This window comes from Ciona intestinalis, chromosome 3 (assembly GCF_000224145.3).
Source record: "Ciona intestinalis chromosome 3, KH, whole genome shotgun sequence".
Classification (NCBI taxonomy): Eukaryota; Metazoa; Chordata; class Ascidiacea; order Phlebobranchia; family Cionidae; genus Ciona; species Ciona intestinalis.
Window position 1 is genome coordinate 4,232,865 of NC_020168.2, and position 22,510 is coordinate 4,255,374.

Below are 22,510 nucleotides of genomic sequence, written 5' to 3' on the forward strand. Positions count from 1 at the left end.
TTCTGTTCGAACTAAACTCCTACCTTATAGGAAAACATAACTTAAACAAAGAAACAATTTTAAAATTGCGTGAAAATCGAAATCTTTTTCAAACTGCTATTATCGAACTAAAATCTTCCCCTACGAAATAATAAATTAAAACTATGGAATCGAAGGTATAATCTCGAATGTGAATAGCCCATGCTGTGGAAAACACAGTTTAATGTGTAGTAGGGTGAGGTCAGACGAAAACGCGACATCTTTAGCACATATTCAAAAGTCCTGATCGTGTTTGTAACAATGAACAACGGTCTATGCGAGTGTTATAATTGTTGAAATGTTCTTTGTTTTTTTACCAAATCGCACGAGAAATAGAATGAAAAAGTGCCTCATTCCCCCCACCCTACTATATATAGTGCTGAGATACAGTGTCCGAAAACCACATTTCTTTAAAGTACTGCATTTTATTACATATATAGTGCGGCATATGGGACGGTGTATAAAACTAGCACGGTTGTATTCACTACGGTCGATGCAATGGCAGCTTGGAACTACGTGCGAGTACGCATGAATACGAGTGAAGAATGAAACTAATTTTTTTTTGAATAAATACTAACCGAAAACAACTCATTTTTATGATTATAGAAAAATTAAACATGAAGTAACAATTTTGTGGGAAAACTACTTTTCTTAAACAAAGAAAAAGCATTTTTGCGTCAATTCACACTGGACAATTCATTATAATTGAATAATAATCAATGAGAAAGGACAACTAGAAAAATGAGCAAGGCCAAAATGGAATTCACTTTCGTACTATGAACATAATTAAGAACTGATTGAATTCATTTTATCGACAGTGACATCACAGTACTTAATGTTTTCCAAGATAATTGAAAAAAAAATTTAATTTTAATTGCTGGAATATTATTAAAATAAAAAAGATTATTTTAATTAAAGTGATTGGGTTATTTTGTAATAGTCATAACTTTCTAGGTAAAGTTGATATAGTTAAAAAAGATAACATAACGCATGCCAGCTAAGCTTCCTAATTACTATACTACTTATAAGAGTTTATGAAACTAAAGTTGTTACGCTTAGCTGAGTTGCGCTACGTTAGGTTCCGAAAATAGAAAAAAACAAAATAAAAAGCAAAGGTAGCAGATAAGTAATGTTTAGTTGGACAGGAATTGCAACTGAAGTGAGGTATCTAAGCTCGCTTCCAAGTGTCAGTCAACACTGTTATTTTTAAACTGGAAACACTGAAAATTTTATCACCTAATTCGGCCGTCTGGTTTCACGGAAATTAACTCAGTTTTAGGGTCAGGGGACAGCGAGGACCAATTCGTATTTTCACACAAATTAGGTGTCCCCTGGCGCGGCATGAAACAACGGCGTGGCTGCGCCTCACGCCACGTTTCTGGTGACTGCGCCACAAGACATGCGTCCTTGGCTTTCCACCCACTAGAAACCACAAAATCGACCCAGTTTCGTAACTTCAAACCAGCGACATGATTCGATTCTGACGCAAGTTCAGTTTCAGCTTGATTATTCCGAGCCAAGTTTAAGGTTGTCCGAATAGAATAAAGATTCCTGTTGGCAGCATTAACCTGAGCGTCATCTACCACACCTCTGTTAATTTCACGCAACACTGAATCTCCTTCTATCCCCCCTTTAAACTCCTGCGGCGTGACGTAAAAATCCAACTCAGCGCATATATTCGTGAATTGCCGCTGAACGTAAAACCTCACCAACCAACGCCCAGGTCGAAGAGGTTTTTTTAAACTTAACGGTGTCTCTGTCACCCCCGCTGCTTTTGACGGCGTCCTGAAATCGTTATAATCGGCCACAACATTCAGTGGGTCAATCACGACAACAGTGACAACAAAATCGTCCTCCGAACGGCTCCAGCGAGCCACCAAATGGACATCACTGTTGGGCCCAACAAGCCCACCCCAATCTCTTATAACAAGCTCCTTAACATCCCAATTTGTTCCAACCGAAGCTGTTTCGAGTCGCTTGGCAAGATTAGACGATCGGTCAAGAATACGTAGAGAAGGTTGAGGTGATAAAAATGCCTGCGTGACGGAAAAGGTGCATTTTTATTATAGTTAATAAAAAAACACTATTTAACTAAGTAAAGAGTCACTGCTACAACTTTTACAAAAATCTTACATAATCCAAAAAAAATGTTAAAAAAATTTTGCTATATTTTTTTTTGTTACCCACCTGCAGTTGAACCCTTGACCCATCCTCGGATGTTGCAGGGTCGTCACCCGCACCCCTCCTACCTACCCACCCTGCGTCGAAGGTCACCACATAACCAACAAATTCTTCATCTTTCTTATGCATTTCCACCTGTGGATGCAACAAGATGTTAACAAGGTATATTATGATAACAAATCATATTCGTTTTATAAACCAAAAATATTTTTGAAGATTCTTGACGGAAATATTTTAAAGAGTCGATTGTTCTTTTCAGGACTAAAAACTCTTCTGTAAACTTTGAATTTGAAAATCTTGTCGCAGTCTTTTGTAAAAATCAAAGCTTCTGTACCATGGTTTTAGTTATATGAATACTTATTTATAAAAATCCGAATTAGAAGTTCAATTTTTTTTTATATTTTCACCATCACATTTGGTGTCTTACCTGCAGCATGCTAACGACGCTCAAATTACAATCTGACGGCATTTTCGAATTCACACGTAACGCTTGATTGGTTAATTGTTCGTTCAGGTGTGACAGCCCCACGCGAGCAAACGAGGTAAAGTAGGTGAGAGATGAGTCGGGTATAGATTGGGGTCCATCTAGATAATCGTACACGTTCTCCCATAGCGAATGTAAAGCAGGGGTGCCTGGTGGGTAATCACCATATAGTTTAAAATCAAGATGGTTCACCTGAAAAAATTATTACAAATTATAAAGAAAGTAATAAAAAGATTAAAATTATATAAAACTTTATTTTAAATTTGGTCTCATTTGTTTTCAATTAAAATTAATATACAGTTTACATAATATTTTGTATATTGCATATTTTGCTGTAGGCGTAGACAAATTTAGAGCTTCCTGGGGTGTTTCTGGATACTTTTAAAATCACTATGTGTTGCTGTAACCTGTAAGACCGGTATTAATTACAATTCAATTGTTAAGGAGTAATTACAGTCATTGTTATTTGTTATTAGCAGTGTATAACTAAATTCAAAACAAATTTCTTCAATGCAGGCCATGTTGCCGAAAAACACAATTATAACTTTAAAATGGCTTAGGCACTTATAGCCTCCAAAAATACCACTTGACCCAAATGGTTCTTAAATCATTTTTTATGTTTTTTTTAAAAAAACAACACTATAAAACGAGGACCTACCACTTCTTGGTTAATGCTTTCTTCAAACTTTCTTGCAAAGAAAACTGGACGCGAAGTTCGAAGTCTCACAAGATCAGATGGATAGAAATCATTGGGGGAGCAACCACACCAATCCACTATGTGCTGTGGTGTATGTATGTGTGATGTATATGTTAGGATTTGTATTGGTAGTTTGGTAAAATTTAACCAAAGAACATTTTACATGAAAATTTTTAAATTAAAAACAAGACAAGCTGTTTGAAGTCAAAAAATTAAATTTTCTTCTTAAATTGCTTGTTTTCTGTTCTATATGGACGAGGTCCTTGAGGACCTAGGATTTGACCAGAGTCCATTACCTCAGAATACTTTAACTTGTTTAAGAAATAATTCCCAGGTTATTTTGACTTTAAAATACCCCAAGGACTCAGCACCCATTGATATAGTTGTAGGTATACGGTATAGTTTGGGTTCCAATAAAGCAGATTGAGGTGTATTTTATAGACAATGGACCAACTCATTGTTCGAAGGCAATATAACAACGACTTATCTAAAGTGGCAATTTCGTGGTCATGTATAACCCCATTTTATTACAGGTGCTTTTTTAAAGCCAGCCTGCGACACTACAAGGTGTAATCTGTTTTAAAATATGTGGAAACCTATTATTGGCTTTTTAAATGTATATGTATATATGGCAAATTTATACACATAAAATTTATATTTTGTATAGAAATCTTATATAACATACAGAAACCTACTATTGGCACTTAAACAAATATATATATATGTCAAATATACACACCTAAAGATGCATACAAACTTTATATAGCATATAGAGAAGTTCAATACATATAGATATCTTATATAACATATAGAAACCTTATATTGGCACTTGCAACCACGCGCACGGTTCCAGTTTGTCACACGGATATTATTATCCACAAATGTTTCGCACAAATCACTGTTTTGAACCAAAGTATGGAAAAATGATTCTGCAGGTAACAATGTATACTCATACCTGAAGGAAAAAGATATCAAATTTCAATGCTGCGAGAATTTGCAATTTATACAGTTTGCAACACTGGAAATTATGAAACAAGTTGTTTCTTAACCGCAAACCACATGTTCTGAATGATTTTAATTAGCTTTTCGACTAAACATGAACGTTTTCTCGTGTGACTTTATTATTGATGACGTCATAACTGTTTGGTTTGGCACTCCTGCCGAGCTTTACATTAAGGCTCGGCGCTTGGTGAACCAAGTACTTACAACTTCAGCACAACCCGCTAATATTAATGCTGCCAGAACTTACTATTTATATTTATACTGATATGAGGTGAACTTATATTATGAAAAATAAAAACTAAAAATCTAAACATTAAACACAACACGTTATTCCTAAGAAATGTATTTATTATTTTTAAAAAAATACATCTTAAGTAAAAAACTGCATCTCAGAATAAATAATCACAGACAATCAACATTTTTAATTTTTCGACTCATATTTTAATACTGCGTATTAGAAAATGAAGGTGTGTATTTTTTAAATTTGGGATTATTTTAAAAATGAATGTCTTATTTCTATAACATTTAATTGTTTACTATAGTTACACAAGCTTAACCTATTAAAAAAAAAATAAAATGAAAAGAAATTACCCTAAAAGGTTTCATTAGTCATTAAATGCGGTGTAAATAATTAATAGACTTTTCGATTCCAATTAAAAAAAAAGTTAAAATTGAATAAATTGCAAAAAAAGTTTACCTTTAATTGATTTATTCGTTTTAAACTAATTACATAAAAAACAATTTTATGTGATTTTAAAATCAAATTCTGTAAAAATGATAAATTCTAAGAATTTTCTGAATGGCGATAGTGGTTGTGCAAATATATAAATCTTTATTTATTACTTTACTTTCCACACAACGCCCACATAACAAATACTACTATGATGTCATGAAGGTTAATGTTTAAATATCAAACAAAGTAATGACATTGTAAACACTATTTAGTCTCTATGGATTGAACCTACAGTTTATCTATGCTCTCAATATAAGTAGCCTTGAGAACAGAGTTAAATTACAATTAAATTTTGTCACAACTTTTTAGCATGGCACACATTAGACCTAAGATACATTTCTTTTGAAATATTATCTCAAAATGCAAAAATAAATACTTTTACCTAAATCGAAACTTTTTTCCAAAGTTTCCCACTATTTTAAAACCATTCAAATAAATTTCAAAGGTATAAACTTACCAGTGCTTAAGTTGTGTGAGCAATTGATCGTTCCCATTAACAGCAAAGTCACACAATCGTCGGTTCAATGCAACCCAATCACTTCCTCCATTCACTGTGATTCCTGGAAATTAAATAACTATATTAAACTTCGAAATTCACGGCGGCATTTTGGCAAATTCAGAGTGGCATTATGAACATTCACGGTGGCATTTGGGCAAATTCATGGTAGCGTTTTAGAAAATTTTGCCACAGTCTGTAAAATATTAAATGTACATGACATTAGAATTTGCTATAAAACATGTTATATCAAATGAAATACTGCCAGTAAAGAACATTAAGTGAATAGGGTCTTAGAGCGAAGCATGCTATAGGACCTGAGATGCTCCAGAGCTGGCCCGTTACTAAGACACCCAGGGTGATTAAACCCATTTAATGACCACTGGGTTGGAGCAATGTCCGCTTAGTGTCTTGCCCAAGGTCATATACACATATCAGTATGTGTATCAGTGGGGAGCATTGAACTCAATATTCTACAGTTAAGTTACAAGGTATTAAGTACAGAGCAACAGCAAATCAATAATATTATGGTAGTTAAAGTGATGGAGTATATGGATGAATTCTTGAACAAAATTGAACTGTTTAAAAGAATTCTTGAACAAAATCTTAATCCGAGTTTAAATATAAGAATTCAAATGCACCACATTTCATCATTTAGTTAAAACGCTTGGACTGTACATTTTGAGATTCAATCATGTTTTCTGTTTTTTTGAAAAATACTTATTCAGTTTTACCAATGCTTTACCTACCTTCAGGCAATTGTCTTTCCCCTAACCTCCACATGTGTTGATCACATTCAACAAACACTCTGTTTAATCCCTGGAAACAGAAGATACTTTAATTAGAGGTAGTGGTATTGTTCTGTGGTTTCAATTAACCAAGAATTCTAAATTCTGTCATGTAAGGCCTCTGGGTATAGAGGAAAACAAATCCAATGGTTTGAGCCAATTTTAAAAACAGAATAAAATACAGTGCTTTGTGTTGTTGCTACTATGCATAAAAAGCACATTAATTTTGATTTTAATAAAATTTTTATTTAATTTTAATGTGCTTTTTATGCATATAAATCAACGTATCGTCTGCCATATGGTTAAACTTGGTTTATTAATGTTTAAATTTACAATAATAATGTGGCTTTGGAGCCTGAAAGGCATTAGGTTGTTAAATAAACAAACCAACTGAAATAAACCTGTTTTAAACTTAAAGGCCAACATTAATACAGTGAAATTTGGACAAAACTTTAAAATTAGTTTGTTTCCAATAATTATAATCTGTCAAACATCAATTTGTGAATTGATTTTATGTTTAAAACTATTATGTGTGGTTTAATTTGGTTTCACAAATGACTTGAAACAAGTTAATTAGATTTTAGCCATGCTTGGTTTAATCAGAAACATCATAAGAACAAGGAGCTTATTATATCAAAGTTAAGACCATGGTGTATTAAATATTATAATTCTATTATTCAAGTTGTTTAATCTTTTGTACATGATGTAATCAGATTAAAAACACTGTGTATGTTGGGTCATAGGTTTTGTGTATTAGGTTTATTAAATGTAAATCCAGAGGTTTTGTTTACCAGATCTCTCAAACCCTTCTAACTTTTTTTGATCGTTTTTTTGTTGTGGATTAATTTAATACCACGGTGTGTCAAATTGTCAATGTAATCATATGATTTATAAATGCGATTTGTGAGTTAATTTATATTTATAGGTATTTGTTATTTGTTATGAATTATTTAGTTTAATTAAAAAAAATGATTTTAAAATTGAATACAAAAAGTGGCCATTGGGAATATATTATTACTAGTTGGTGCAAAAATTAAATGTATGGCTGGCCAGACGTATGCCCTAAAAATGCCTTAAATTGGTTTTCCCTATGAGGAGTTCGCCAACTCTTGTAAATTCCTTAAGGATCTTATACACAGTTTAGGAATCCAGTTATGTGTTATGATGATTCTATCATACAATGTGCACTGTAGTATAACTAGTATGAAAAATGATAAGAATGGAATTTTCACCTGTTTCCTGATAAACTTCTCATCTTCCCTCCCGTGAGATTTCATGAAGTTCTTATCACGATATTTGCTCAAGTATTGAACCTGTGGTGTGACATGTTAACTATGTTGTAGTTATGAAGGTGTGGCTTGTTTTGAAAAACACATTAATTTAAGCTGTGAATGGCAAACATTGTATTGGTTTATTAAATACAGAGCGGCAATCGACTTCTTTGACTCTGAATAAGGGAATACATCAACTCAATATATGAATTGAACACAGAAAACAATTTTTATAAACATTCAGTTAAGAGTTATATAGTTATTTTCCTAATGGAAGACAAATTAATATGAGCCATTGAAAGAATAAATGGCAACATTCTACAAGGAAAAGACATTAGCATACATCAGTGTCCATATTTAATAAAGCAAAAACCATAATTTGGATCTAGGTGCAAAAAAAAGCACAACATTTAGTACTTTGAAGTTCGTTTAAACCAAAATCAAATAAGTCAAGCAGGTATTATCCAATGGTGATTAGAAAATGTGAAAATCGGTTCCAAATTTTCCTTGTTAATTTGGCATGGACCAAGTTAAGAACAACATTTGTTTAACCTAAAACAGGTTGAACTAGTTTGGCGTGCTTTTCTAACTATGCAATAATTGTCTGTGTTTGTATACAAATCAAGAATGCATAAACCTGGTACGGAAAGTTCAATATTAGACATGGACTTTATGTACGACTGTCTATTTTAACCACAAAACCATGTATTGAAATATTGAATATTAAAAAAATAAAATTTTAGTTGCCACCTTAGTGCTGACATGTGTCATGTGACAACACTAACTTTAAAAAGCTGTGTTGTTTAACCACAATAATGTGTTAACATACAGAGGAAATTTTAAATTTTAATTATATTTCTTGGATGGCGAGTTATGCGGGCGGCCGGGCAACATCAAGTATAAAATGCTTTTCCTTAAAAATATAAATGCTTGTGTATTAATTGTAATGTTAAGGTAATTTGGTAAAACAGATTTTTGACACCGCTTTTCTGCTTAATAATAAGTTTGTTTTATAGATTTTTTAAAATTTCATGATTTAAATTTAACAGCTACAATAGTAAGATAGAATTTATGAGTAAATTCACAAATCATAAGTAAATTCACAAATCATAAGTAAATTCACAATTCATAAAGAAAATTCACATTTCATGATTAAATTCACAGTAAGGTGTGAGTTCACGCGCTTGTGATTCTACCCTGAATTTTCGCCCTATTTGTGATGTTTGTGACTAACAATTGGGATTGTTGGACAACAATACATATCAGGATGTGGTTTTCAATTAAAGATATTTTGTCAAGTAGATATTCAAGAGATATGATGATGTAAGGTTTAAGAGCTAACCACTTAAGATAACACACACAAGTTAAAATAACAAACCATTATCTGTGTATTGTATAGGATAATGTTAAATAAATAATATATAGTTTAACAATTCGATTTCGAAGTTATGTAAGAGATATGTGATAGATAGCAATAAATATTAGAAAAGGTGTTTTTTTAACATGAGTGAAGGCTTCTTGGGAAAGCATCAATAATTATCAATGAGGGCCGTTTGAATAAGTTTGTAATTTATGATTCAGCAGAAGGTACACCAAAACTAATTTTTTAAATTAATTTAAACCTGTTGTAGGGCTCCAGGTGAGGAAATGGCCAAATTGGTAGATATGTAATTTTATTGTTAAAAATAGTAGCCGAGATATACCAAACATGAGCTATTTTCTACACTGTATTAAAAATTAAACACTGGAAACAATTGTGTTCCCAAAGACTGCATGTCAAACTATCTTTTAAAAAAAATAAAAAAGTTATGATTCAACACCTATGGTTTACAGTAGAAATTGGTTACAACGTATAGCTGCATCATTGCCAGCAAATTAATTAAAAACTCACCAGTTTTTCATCTTTTTCGATTGGGAAGTCCAGAGCGCTCAAATTGATAAAGAAATCCCAATCTTTCCAAATCCGGAGGACATCACTGATGGCTCGGAGGAGAGTCTGAAGTAGACTTGATCCTCCCCATATAGTTGCCATCCTCCAGGGAGCAACTTTGATGTTGGGATATTGCTCAGTTTCCTTCAATACCTCTCTATGTAGTAGGAAATGTGAAATTTAATAAAAAAAAACACAAGGTTTCGTTATATAGAATATGGGGTTAGAAAAAATACACTCTTAATCATAAAGACGGTTATTAAAATAAACCCTTCTGAATTCTAATAAACAAAGGAAAGGACTTTTTATGTGGGTGTGGTATTTAGGCCAGATTTGGCACATTACTCCAAAAATACGTCTTGCTGACATTAAATTAATACATGAAAGGCAGTAAAAACCTCTTAAAAAATTTCTCAACGTGCTTATTAGCACTGTTTTACTATTACTATTGAACAACAACTATGGTGCGTTCCATATCACTTACCTTAACAGGTAGTCCGATCTTTTATCCACGTGGATGTAATAATAATGATCACGATGGTAAATAACTTTCAACAAGCGACGTAACTGACGTATAGCTCGACCATGCACAACCAACATGTAACAAATCCGAACAGGCCGAATGTCAGGGTCAAATGAGGTCGGCATTGGGGCGTCAAATGTAAATTTTGACTCATGTTTGCACGTTCTAATGTAATTAAAGGTTTTTAAAGGTTTTTTTGCCAAATATCTTGTATTTTTTTATTTTTTAGTTGGTACTTTTGCCAAATAGGTGGTATTTTTTTGTATCTTCAAATGTAATTCACTGTTTAAAGTTAAACATTTTGTTCTTGTTGACTAGTTGCCAAAACATTGTTTAAATATTCCAGGGTCCAAATAAATACGTGAACATTAAAAAAACATCTAGGAAAAAAACAATTTATTAGGGCATAAGTCTGACCAGCCATACAATTCTGCACCAACTTTTTATGATATATTCCCAATGGCCCAATGACCCTTCCAGGTATTCAATGAATCAATTTAAAACCAATTACAAATAAACTGAACAATTCATAACAGATAACAAATATAAATATAACTTGGATCCAACCCACTAAATCTACTATAGCACGTATAAAATCCTACGATGACATTGACAATTTGACAAGCATAGCCACAGTGTTAAATTAATCCACAACAAAACATGATCAACAAAAGTTAAAGATGAATCTTAGGATCTGTGGCATTTAGAAGCATACCGCAGAGGTGAGAAGTTTATAAACAAATTTAGTGGTTTACACAAAGGCTAGTGACGCTACATGCTACATTTACTAACCTTGGCATAGATTTTGGAAACAATGTACCATCTTGCATTTTGCAAGCAGCGTCCGCAATTTGTTGTTTACATCGATCAGTTGTTGCTCGAGACAACGCTGATATAGAATCTTTAATTGTGATGTCACACCTGGGAATAGTATGTCGATTTAATTTTACTCTTCCAAAGCAATAGTATGCAAAATTAAAAATTATTACATAAAAACTGATAGCTGAACTGGAAAGAAATCAAGAAAGTGATTGCGAAAAGCCAAAAACTATAATTTAATTATTAACTAGAATTTTAAATGATCATTGTACAAATACTAAATACTATTTTACTATTGACTTAAACTACTGTTTAAACTAACGGCTGAAGCATATCACACAAGATTTGATCTTTATTATTTACCCAATTGCAATGTTAATATCTTGAATTCTTTTCAGGTGATTTGACTTTCACTCAATAAAATTAGTAACAATATTTTGTGTCTTACTTTGGTTGGTACTTGACTATTATCTCTGGTACTTTCTCTGTTGCAAAATGAATTTCTTCAAATTTATTTTCATTAGGTTTCAACACTGGTTTTTCCATTTTATCCACTTGCTACAAAAATAAAAATTACTTTATAAAAGTTAATCCCAGATTGTGGTCAATACCTAAAAATTTCTTTTATATTAGTTTGTCCCAGATCGGTTAAACAGTTGATCGCAAAGTTTTTAAAGATTTTAAATCGAAATGAAATTGGTTCACCACTTAAAGCGGTGCTTCTTATTTTTCTTAATAGCTGGGGCATGACCCAAAAAGTGGGTCATTTGGTTGTGGTTGAGCCGCTACACCTCTTGCTATTCAGCGGCACAGTTTATCTGATATGTTATGTTTGGCCTTCGTATGCTTTACTGGTTCACTTTATGTTTTACAATATATACATATTTTATATGATATGTAGTTAAAAAAAGTTGGGTTGACAAAAAATTAGGGTAAAAAATTGAAACAAATAAAGGTCTATAAAGATGTTTTGATATTAACTCAGGCTTAATACCTAATTTCCTACTACAAATATTGAAAAGCACTTACTCGGGCATGTACCAAAACCTGTCAAACCAAGCACACACATAATATCATACTTACGCCAATGTTATGGTCCTCCAAAATGTTGATTTCATTGTTTGAATGTTTAAAGAACTCTTCACGAAATCCCGGATCCCGGGGATTAAGAACTAACTTGTCTCTTCCATGTACCAATGCACGCTCACCCTGCAGCATTGAGTTGGCAAGCTGATGGAAAAATAACCGAAGTTACAATTTACAAGCCAATTAGAGATATTTTCATGGTATACTGACAATGCAATTAATAAGGTACATAACCAGACTGGATAAAGTATATAGGTCCCTATGGCTATGCGAGCTTATTCAAAGTAATATTAGTCAATTAGTAGTGTTTATACCCTAAAAATTTAGATGTACTTGCTATAACTTTAAATGTGTGGAGAAATAATAATATGACTTCAAATGTGCAATTCAGCCGATAAATTGACACTTCCACTTGCCAATTAAAGTTTAAAAAAAAAGATTATAAAACCTTAACCTATGAAATAGGGTAAATAGGCTACTTTACACATAATTGTCCTCCACATAGCCTTTTGTGGTAATAATTCAGTTTGGCTCTATGCACTAGCCAATGATACAGACAAAAGGTGTAAAAAAGGGTCATAAAAACAAACCTATATCTAAAGTGTCTATTAAAAAATAAGGTACATGCCAATATAAAAAAATTAGCTTAAGGAAAAAATTTAGAAATTATTTAAACTGTCACCTCTTGATGTTTTTTAATCTGAAGTTCTTTTAATCTTCGTAAATGTTCTTCTTCCATGAGGTTTGGACTTGATTGAAACGTAAAAAATGCCTAAAAAAAAAACAATAAAATATTTAAGTAAATGAAGACATGCTTTTTTTGTATAACTTTTTTTAATAATTGAAATGCTTTACCAACCTGAATTAAGAGTATAAACGACACGGCGTAAACCAGTGCTTTCCATTTCCGGAGAAACCGTCTTAGTGTTCGATGCAGACTCATTGCATCTTCTGCAACCAACTACGATACAGCGCCAATCAACTAACAACCGTTCAGTTGGTTTCCAGTTTCTACTTTTCCGGTTCAGTGACGTCACAATTCCCGCGACTATTTCTCGCGGGATCGCGTACAGTTGGCACTTTGGCCGATCTGGTCAAGAGGTTGCTAAGTTAAAGTTTTGGTGAAATCGTGTTTGTATGAACGGTTTATTTTATGTAAGTGGTAATTTTATCCTGATTAATAAACAATTAAATAAAATTCGAATACGGCAATTTGCGAACATGATATTTCGTCATCGAATATTCGCGCGAATTTGTTTTCTATGGAGTCGGCCAACCGAATAAATGTAAACATTAAAAACACGTGGTCAACGTCATCACATCCAGGTCTGACGTCATGTGTCTATTGCCTTTCTGTTCGATTGCATCACTTAGTGACGCAATCGTAGAGAAATTCTGTCTTTATAAGTAGGCAAGGGCGTTGCTGGGAGTCACATTTAACTATTATAGTTTGTTATAACCAAAACGTTTGTTTTGCAGTGTAAAAGTGCCTAAATATCAAAATGATTAAATTGTTTGAAAGTGTAAAACACACATCAAAATATGCTGAAGCAAGGCCAACAACACCAGATTCAGTCGCTGAGCGAGTTATTTCATTCATGAGCAAATCCAAACCATTAGAGGGCAGTAGATATGCGAAAATGGTGGATGTTGGTTGTGGTAATGGTCAATCCACCTCCATTTTTGCTCCCTACTTTAAAAGTGTAGTAGGAATGGACACAAGCGAAAACCAAATTGCTTTTGCAAAGAAGAAGAACAATATTGATCATATTGAGTACCTGGTTGGGAACGGAGAAAGTCTTCCATTTAAAGATGCAGAGTTGGATCTCGTAGCAAGTGGACAAGCTGTACACTGGATGGATTTGGATAGTTTTCTCCCAGAATGTAGGAGAGTCTTAAAACCAGGGGGATGCATCTTGCTTCATGGGTACAAAGATCCGCGAGTACGTATGGTGGGAATGGAGGAGAATAAAGTGAAGAGGACTAAAGAGGATGTTGAAAATTTAAAGAGGAAGATGCACGATCAGTGCAGGTTTAATCCAAGGATAAAACATGTGGATGAGGGGTATTTGGAAATATTTGATATTCTAAAAAGTGATGACAAAGTAAGAGAAGATGGTAACATTGTAATAGAGAGGTACTGGACTCTTGAAGAATTAGAGGCATTTTTTCATTCATGGTCAGGATACCAAACCTATATTGAAGATAAAAAGAAAGAACTGATGGAAAAGTACGGGAACATTGATGCATTGGAGGAACATGATATAATGAAGTGGTATATTGATGGGGTTAAGAAAGTTTGGAACGTGAAAACTAAAAACAATTCCGAGATTCAATTGCATGTCACCTTTGATGTGTTTATGATATTGTCTGGAATCCCAAAGAATTAATCTTGTGATATTTTAATCATTGATTCTCACTTGAAAATCTAATGACTCTTGAGAAGTTTCACTTTAGGTATTTTTTACCATGGAATATTATGTGAAATTTGGAATTTTATGAACCATTTCTGTTTATATTCTGTTTTTTCATACTACCTCTGATAATTTAAACATTTATAATTATACCTCCTCATCTTGTAAATACGTACTTAAGATTCACTTCTAGCTTTGTCGATAAAACACTTTAAAAACAAACATCGACAAAACACCAAATCTCAAACAAGTTGAAACTTACACTGCAGGATTAACATTGTATAAAACATTATCAAATTTGCTCCAATAAAAATTGGGTTTGGCACACACTGTTACAGGTATTTTAGAGAGTGAAAGGCGAATTTTAGTGCAAAAGTAGGAAGTAGCCAGGTTAATACTTCATGCTGTCGTTGGGCTTATTTTGAATTTCCGTGCTTTCATAAATGTATCACCCTCAGCAGATTTTCAACAATTCGGATAAACGATGTCACAATCCCCACAACTATTTCTCGCGGAATTTCGTACAGTTGGCCCTTTGGTCAATGGTCCAAAAGCTCCAGAGTCAAGTTTCAGTGAAATCGCATTTATATAAACGATTTATTTCAGTTTAGTCCTAATTTTGTTTCACGTTGATTAATAAATATTTCTACAAAATTCGTACCTAGCCTAATTTTGAAAATGAAAAAAAGTAATCAAAATTCGCGCGATATTGTTTTCTATGTAATTAAATGTAAACATTAAAATACGTGGTAAACGTCAACCGATTCAGGCGTTACGTCAGGTGTTTATTGGCACTGTTCGATTGCGTCACTGGAGTAACGTAATTGTAGAGAAATTATGTTTTTATTAGTAGGCATTAGGCAAGCGCGTTGATGTGAGTTACTTAAGATTTGTATAACCAACAGGTTTGTTTTGCAGTGTAAAAGTGCTTCCTATTCATATTTAATTATCAAAATGATTAAATTGTTCGAAAGTGTAAAACACACCTTAAAATATGCTGAAGCAAGGCCAACAACACCAGATTCCGTCGCTGAGCGAATTATTTCATTCATGAGCAAATCCAAGCCATTAGAGGGCAGTAGATATGCGAAAATGGTGGATGTTGGTTGTGGTAATGGTCAATCTACCTCCATTTTTGCTCCCTACTTTAAAAGTGTAGTAGGAATGGACACAAGCGAAAACCAAATTGCTTTTGCAAAGAAGATGAACAGTATTGATCATATTGAGTACCTGGTTGGGAACGGAGAAAGTCTTCCATTTGAAGATGCAGAGTTGGATCTTGTAGCAAGTGGGCTAGCTGTACACTGGATGGATTTGGATAGATTCTTTGGAGAATGTAGGAGAGTCTTAAAACCAGGGGGATGCATCCTGCTTCATGGATACAAAGATCCAGAAGTCCGGATGGTGGGAATGGAAGTGGATAAAGTTAAGAGGACTGAAGAAGAAGTTGAAAGATTGCAGAGGAAGATGCACGAACAGTGCACGTTCAATCCAAAGGTAAAGCATGTGAATGACGGGTATTTGGAAATATTTGATATTCTGAAAAGTGATGATAAAGTAAGAGAAGATGGTAACATTGTAATAGAGAGGTACTGGACTCTTGAAAAATTAGAGGCATATTTTCATTCAATGTCAGGATACCAAACTTATATTGAAGATAAAAAGAAAGAACTTATGGAAAAGTACGGGAACATTGATGCATTGGAGGAACATGATATAATGAAGTGGTATATTGATGGGGTTAAAAAAGTTTGGAACGTGGAAACTAAAAACAATTCCCAGATTCCATTGCATGTTACTTTTGATGTGTTTATGATATTGTCTGGAATCCCAAAGAATTAATATTGTGATATTTTAATCATTGATTCTTACAAGTTTTAATTTAGGTAATTTTTATCTTGAAATTTTATGTGCCGTAATTCTGTACAGAACAGTTTCTGTATATTCTGATTTTCCATACTGCCTCCGTTATAGTTAAAGTTTATAATTATAAATTCTTCATCTTCAATTTACCTTACTTTATCCTTCCGTGGCTGGGAAAGGACAATCGTTATAACACTGGTGTTCTGTTTCATACACCCGTGTCAGCTTACAAATAATCATTTTGTGGGTAATTATTTTTTGGGGGGAGAAGGATTTTTATGTATGGCTGATTATTTGGACAACCCATTAGTGACCACTGGGTTGGGGCAATTGCTGTTGAGCGTCTTGCTCAAAGACGTATACGTCCACAGTGGTAGCATCCTTCAGCCAGAGTTATAGGCAGGCACGATAACCACTTTGCAATGGCATCAGACAAGTGAATAGGTAGTTAAGATTAACCACTAGCTTTGCAGATGAAACGCTTTAGTTAGTTACAAAAAATAAAATGTTACAAAGAAACAAACAGCGACATAGCCGAACTTTAAACATGTTGAAACTTACACTGCAGGATTAGCATCGTATAAAACATTATAAAATTTGCTTTCAATAAAAAAGGATTTGGGCACATCCGTTTGGTTGGTAAAAAAACAAATTTTAGTGCAAAAGTAGGAAAGACTTGGTTAAAATTTCTTTAAAAAAAGAATACTTTATGCTATTGGGCCTATTTTTAATTTTTGTGTTTTTTTAAGTGTATTACCCTCAAAATGTATTGTCAACAGGCTAGAATGCTCAACTTTAAAATAGCAGAACATAAAAATATGTAATTAATAATGTATGTAAAAGGTTGAAATTGTAACAATCGTGAATTTGTGATATAAAAATTAACTTAAGCTAATAAAAGTTTTATAAAACAGCTTTAATAAAAAGGCATGCTGGAAAACATATTATATGCTTTGGTACAATGGAAACGCAGAACTTATTCCGACATTTCATGTAGAAAAAAGTAACTTTTTTGGGTAAACTGTTAAAAACACATAACTGGTCAATTAGGGTAATAGCCTTTAGAGCAGGTCAAATACCACTTGTTTGTCCTTAAGATGAATAGTTTGACTTTAAAAGGTTCTAACCCCGTCAGTGAGATTGACAATCAATGTTTTAAATAGTTTTCTTGCTTTGGTCATATTTTCCACGCTGGTTGACAAACCAGCAGTGTAGGAATGGTGTGATTGTTTTGGAACAATCCAGAAGACAGTGTCTTATTATGATTCAGCTTCAGCAGTGTTCATATAATCTCATTGCACATTTGGACTTCACTCGCTCAAATTATCTAGAATTTTAAAAACAATTTTTTTTACGAAAAAAAAGAAAGAACTTTAAGAAAAACTTTTTGGAGTTGGGTGTAATAAATTTACAAATTTATAATTAAACACTGCCTCTGTGGTAGTAAAATAAATCTGTAGCAAATGTCACTCACCCATTATGATTGGATATTATGTGACAAAGTACTGAAAACTATTTAAAAAGGAAAATAAATAGCCAGGCTGAATCAGAATACTGACAGCAAAAGCTTATAAAAAGTTAGAAGATAAAAAAACTATTGAATGTTTATGCTATTTTTCTTAATGCTACACTAAACTTGAATGACTATGTGTACTTACACCACAGATAAAATATCACTCACCTTCATGTCATGAGAGGTTTAAATGTTAACTTTTGCTTCTCCATTTAAAGGTTGGGATAAATTCTGCAAAGAAAATATAAGTCTTTAACATGCTTTATTGGAAGTGTAATTGCAATTGGACAACTGGCAAATTGTTAAAAAGGCCAAAAAAATTAAAAGTAAAAATAAGCAGATATTGTATATCTCACCTCAGACTCGTATGTGGAGTAAGGTTTGGTTATTGAGTTGGTTTCAAAAGACTCCACAAGAAACATATCTATAATATAAACATGTTATTTACTTTTGACCTTGTTTCTAGTATAGCTTGTAAGCTTGCTTATATTCACTTTGGTCTATATCAAATATTAGAGACACAAGTTCATGTATATGCTCACTAAAGAACAATTGGAAGGACGTCTCCATATACACCAGACACATATGGTGTACTCATACAAATACACCTCATGTTTGCTGTTAAGTTATAACTACATTTTTTTGGCGTTTTTTTATACATCAGAAACACATTGTGTATTCATACACATCATGCTTACGATCGAGTTATAACTGCGTGGGTGTCCTCTTATACACCAGACACACATGGTGTATTCCTACGCCTCATGCTTACTTATGAGTTATAACATTGGTGTCCTCTTATACACCAGACACACATGGTGTATTCGTACAACTCATCAATTTTTTTTTTTTTTTACACCTAGGGAACAGACACGGGGACAGATATAACATGTTCCCATTATCCTACACCACCTAACAATCACCCATTCTTCATAACTTAACAAAGTGAAAGTAAGCTTAGAGGTAGACAATACAAACATATCACCCACCATCTGCTCTGTTTGAATGTAATCCATCAATCTGGTGGAATTCTAAGAAAGTAAATACAAGTTTAATGTGATGAGATCTTAAGAACTTATTTACATTACCACCCTGCAGTAATACAGAGCAGTTGGAAGACACACAAGACACAATTGCCAAATTTTGTGTAAAAAAATGGACTACAGTCACTACAATGCATAATACTTTAAGATAGGATAGGAATATAGGATGACACCATTGAACATTTTCCGGGGTATATAATGATGCTGATTTGGTGTTAATTAGAATTAAAGTAAAATAAAAACAACAACAAAAACAGTTTTTTTTACCTTAAAGTACAACACACAAATAAATTAAAAAGTGTATTCCCATTATTTACAATAAGTGGATTCATGTTTGTTTAACTGAACAATTTTTTTTAACGAAAAACGTGCTAAACTGTTGGCTTGTTAAAACTTAACTGTTGGAATAGAAAGGTAATAATATTTATTGAGATAAGCTTTAACCTTGAAGATTTCAAACTACATGACACAGCTTTAAGGTTTAACGACATCAGCCAAACCAAATAGCAGTAAAAGTTAAATGCACAAGTCAATATTTTCGACCAATGAGAGGGAAGGGAATTTTAAACTTTTTGTGAGCAAACAAAGAAATCTTAAACGGAATTATAAAATTTAAATTCAACGAATCACAGCACTCCATTTGGTATTTAAAAGCCTCAAGACATTGTGATGTCATAGACAACAATTCAACTTGAAGTTTTTATCATGTTGTGAATTACTCGACAAAATTAACAGACTTCGGTGTATTTACACAACATGACACAGTTACAGAGCAAATTCCAAACCCATGACTCATTAATCATAGCACTTGTGCAAACACCTAGGGACTGATAACTCATTAGTCTGATGGCAATTTCACTTTAAGATCAATGATGGATTTTTGTTAATAATCAAAGTGGTATTCAACTAATATTACTTCTATATCTTATACACTCCTATAAATAATGTTCTTAAAGATTAAAATAATAATTAAGTACTTTGTAATTTTTATATGATGCTCAAATAACAACCTTTACCACTTGAACAAGTTAAATTATGATATATTTAATTAATGGAAAACTAACCCAAAACCCATAACATGTTAAAGTAAGGGGGAGAAAAACCTATTATGTATAATATTATATTGGCAGTGATAGGTATTAAAGCAACACTTTTAAGGATTAATTTACCCAGCGTTACCTATGAACATGAGAACATATAAAATGTTTATTGTTTATAATCACCCGCAAAGTAACATACTTGGTAACTCATAAGCTGGCACACAAAGTGTATGAAACAAAACACCCATGTTATAACAACTATAGTTTTTAGGCCACACGAGAATTAGTAAGTTACATTCGTTCATTCATAATATTTACCATGTCCAAGGTTTGCTTCGAAGTCTCTTCCTGGTTGATGGACCAACACTTCCGTTCTTAAGCATCTGTAATTAACAATTGTATTAATGTAAACCAGAAAATTAACATCACAAAAAGGTAACAGAATTTATACCTTGAACAACCACAATACAAAAAATAGATGGCAGTATCTGTAGCTTAAAAAAACTCAAATTCACATCAAGTTTTAAATGACAGCAATAAAAACCTTACCTTGCAGTTTCTTGAAACTCCCGAGTCGGCATATTGGAATAATCATTGGGTTCGCAAAATAAAGCTGTTGATTGACAGCTATATGCTGTTGAATGAACTCCTGTGTTTGGGCTGAAGTAATAGATAAAGGTCAATCAATGAATTTCTTTATAAAATATGTAGTTGACTGCTATTTTAAGACACAGAATAGTTTTTATTAAAATGCCATTTTTGTATTTTGAAGAAATAATATTTTTAATATCATTTGGAAATGGCAAATACTTAATTTAATGGAAATTTATAAACTTAAACAATATAGTTTTGATTGCACATAAAAAAGGTATAACCTATTCCCGCATATTTTATATTTTTATGATTTTCGGTTAAAACTGTTACATAGGTTCCGCTGGACACCCAAATTGAGTTACGAGTTTAAAAGTCTTAAGATTTAAAATCGATAAACGGGAGTCGTGTTTTTAAGCACAAACGGTCGTTTTGAAGCACACTCGAAACAACACAAGTGCTTTAACTTACGATGGTTCATTCATTCGAGGGCTGTTGACTTGAGAACGAGGTTTCTCTGCAAAAATATCCTGCGAGTCAGGCGTCGTGAGAGGAGTTTGGGAGGAACTTGTGATAGTATCGTGACTGCATCTTCCGGTCAACATCCGGATGAGACCGGATCCGATTCGAGTTGTGTTGCTCTCGGCATCTTCTGTTGTGTATTTTGTTTATCAAATTGATTTAAGAGCATATCAATAATTTTTGTATATGGATAGAAGTGGTGGTGGTACTTTTAAATCGCATCTACCATTCTACCAATATATAATTTGTTGTTATAAAGAAAACTACAGACAACTGTAAAAAAGTTATAACCATAAAAATCATTCAACAACAGTAAAAGAGAACAAGCAATAAATTGCAAAAAAATACGATAAAGAATACAGACTTTTCGTTATAATAGATTGGCCAAAAAACAACACACACATTTTCAAAGTCAAAACCATAACTTACAATACGCCTGAAAGAGAACAACAAAAAAGCAGCAAATAAACAAGCTTAGACCAAAACACACAAAATACCGTTTGGTTTTGTAGCTCGATTATTACGACCTCTGATGTACAAGACACAAACAATTAAAGTCAGAATGAAGAACAGAATAGCAATCACTCCAATGACAATGATACCAGTGCTCATCCAACCATTTTCTTTATTCAAACCTGGGATATGACACAATATAATCAAGAACTTGTGTTGCTGGTAACATAATGCTACTGTATTTATGTTTTCATAAGCAAAAAATGTATGGATAATTAAAAATTAAAATGCATTATGCCACCAGGAGTGTTTTTTGGGTCTCGAACCCCTTTTTCTCGGTGCACTATTAATAAAATATATCAGGTCTTTAAAGGTGAATAAATTTTATTAAACCAAACTGAATGTTGCCTTCAAAAATTTAATGCAACTTCAAAGCTGATATTAAAAAATCATAAATTATGATTGAAGGTATATTGGATTTGTCTTGTTAGAAAAAGTCAGCCAGTAAGAAGTTTAAAATTTATAATTACATTCTGGTTTTTTCGAGTTTGGTTTGCAAGTGTGACATTCATCATCAAAATCTCCATCTGATTTTAATGGTCGGAAGAAGTGGGTGTAACATGAACCACATCTTGCATTGCTTGTGCTGGTGCATACTTGTGCTGTGGATCTGTTCCATATTCTGCATGGCTAAAAGAGGAGGTCAAATAATTTTAAATATAATGATAGGAAGTGGCACAGTCGGAGTTCTTTTAAAATCATGTTTTCACCATATCAATTGTGAAAATATAGGATTATATATATATATATATATATATTTTTTTTAAATTGTATTTTACATGACATTTTTTTATGACTTGTTTTATTTTTTGTGGCAGCTACAAGAAAATATTAACACACCAGATAGCTAAATAAATGACATACTTAGTACTAAATCAACTTAAACAAACTCTTAAAACAGTTATTTATTGATAAGTTACAGTTTCCTTTTTATTTCCTCTTTAAATGAACTTAAAACTTTAGTGTTAACAAATAAACAACAA

General features: G+C 32.8%; 4 protein-coding genes across 6 annotated transcripts in view; 2 read left to right on the forward strand and 2 right to left on the reverse strand.

Moving 5' to 3' along the window:
- Positions 1-427: 427 nt before the first annotated feature.
- xt (protein xylosyltransferase) lies at positions 428-13,071 on the reverse strand. Of its 2 annotated transcripts, NM_001033840.1 has the most exon segments (16): positions 1,251-2,054; positions 2,206-2,334; positions 2,627-2,689; positions 2,801-2,875; positions 3,342-3,464; positions 4,197-4,335; positions 5,573-5,675; positions 6,361-6,430; positions 7,632-7,712; positions 9,562-9,757; positions 10,085-10,288; positions 10,916-11,044; positions 11,391-11,500; positions 12,026-12,172; positions 12,711-12,800; positions 12,888-12,971. In NM_001033840.1, coding segments are annotated over 16 exon segments (2,547 nt in total).
- Positions 13,072-13,436: 365 nt separating this feature from the next.
- LOC100186622 (putative methyltransferase DDB_G0268948) lies at positions 13,437-14,773 on the forward strand. Its single transcript, XM_026833947.1, has one exon. It carries the CDS (start codon positions 13,531-13,533, stop codon positions 14,416-14,418), a length of 888 nt encoding a protein of 295 aa, XP_026689748.1. The 5' UTR covers positions 13,437-13,530; the 3' UTR covers positions 14,419-14,773.
- Positions 14,774-15,396: 623 nt separating this feature from the next.
- LOC100181852 (putative methyltransferase DDB_G0268948) lies at positions 15,397-16,284 on the forward strand. The gene has a single exon (XM_002122802.1). The coding sequence runs from the start codon at positions 15,397-15,399 to the stop codon at positions 16,282-16,284; it is 888 nt and encodes a 295-aa protein (XP_002122838.1).
- Positions 16,285-16,577: 293 nt separating this feature from the next.
- Positions 16,578-22,510, reverse strand: part of LOC100176402 — a 7,235-nt gene continuing 1,302 nt past the window's right edge. Inside the window, exons 4-12 of one of the 2 annotated variants that reach the window (XM_026833945.1) lie at positions 21,998-22,157; positions 21,512-21,649; positions 20,964-21,144; positions 20,451-20,561; positions 20,220-20,284; positions 18,808-18,849; positions 18,175-18,242; positions 17,987-18,049; positions 16,578-17,632 (exon numbers count right to left, since the gene is read on the reverse strand). In XM_026833945.1, coding sequence (XP_026689746.1) covers positions 18,005-18,049; positions 18,175-18,242; positions 18,808-18,849; positions 20,220-20,284; positions 20,451-20,561; positions 20,964-21,144; positions 21,512-21,649; positions 21,998-22,157 — 810 coding nt within the window. In that variant the 3' untranslated portion in view covers positions 16,578-17,632; positions 17,987-18,004. The remainder of the gene's footprint in view (positions 17,633-17,986; positions 18,050-18,174; positions 18,243-18,807; positions 18,850-20,219; positions 20,285-20,450; positions 20,562-20,963; positions 21,145-21,511; positions 21,650-21,997; positions 22,158-22,510) is intronic. The other variant, XM_009859743.3, reaches the window with a different exon arrangement.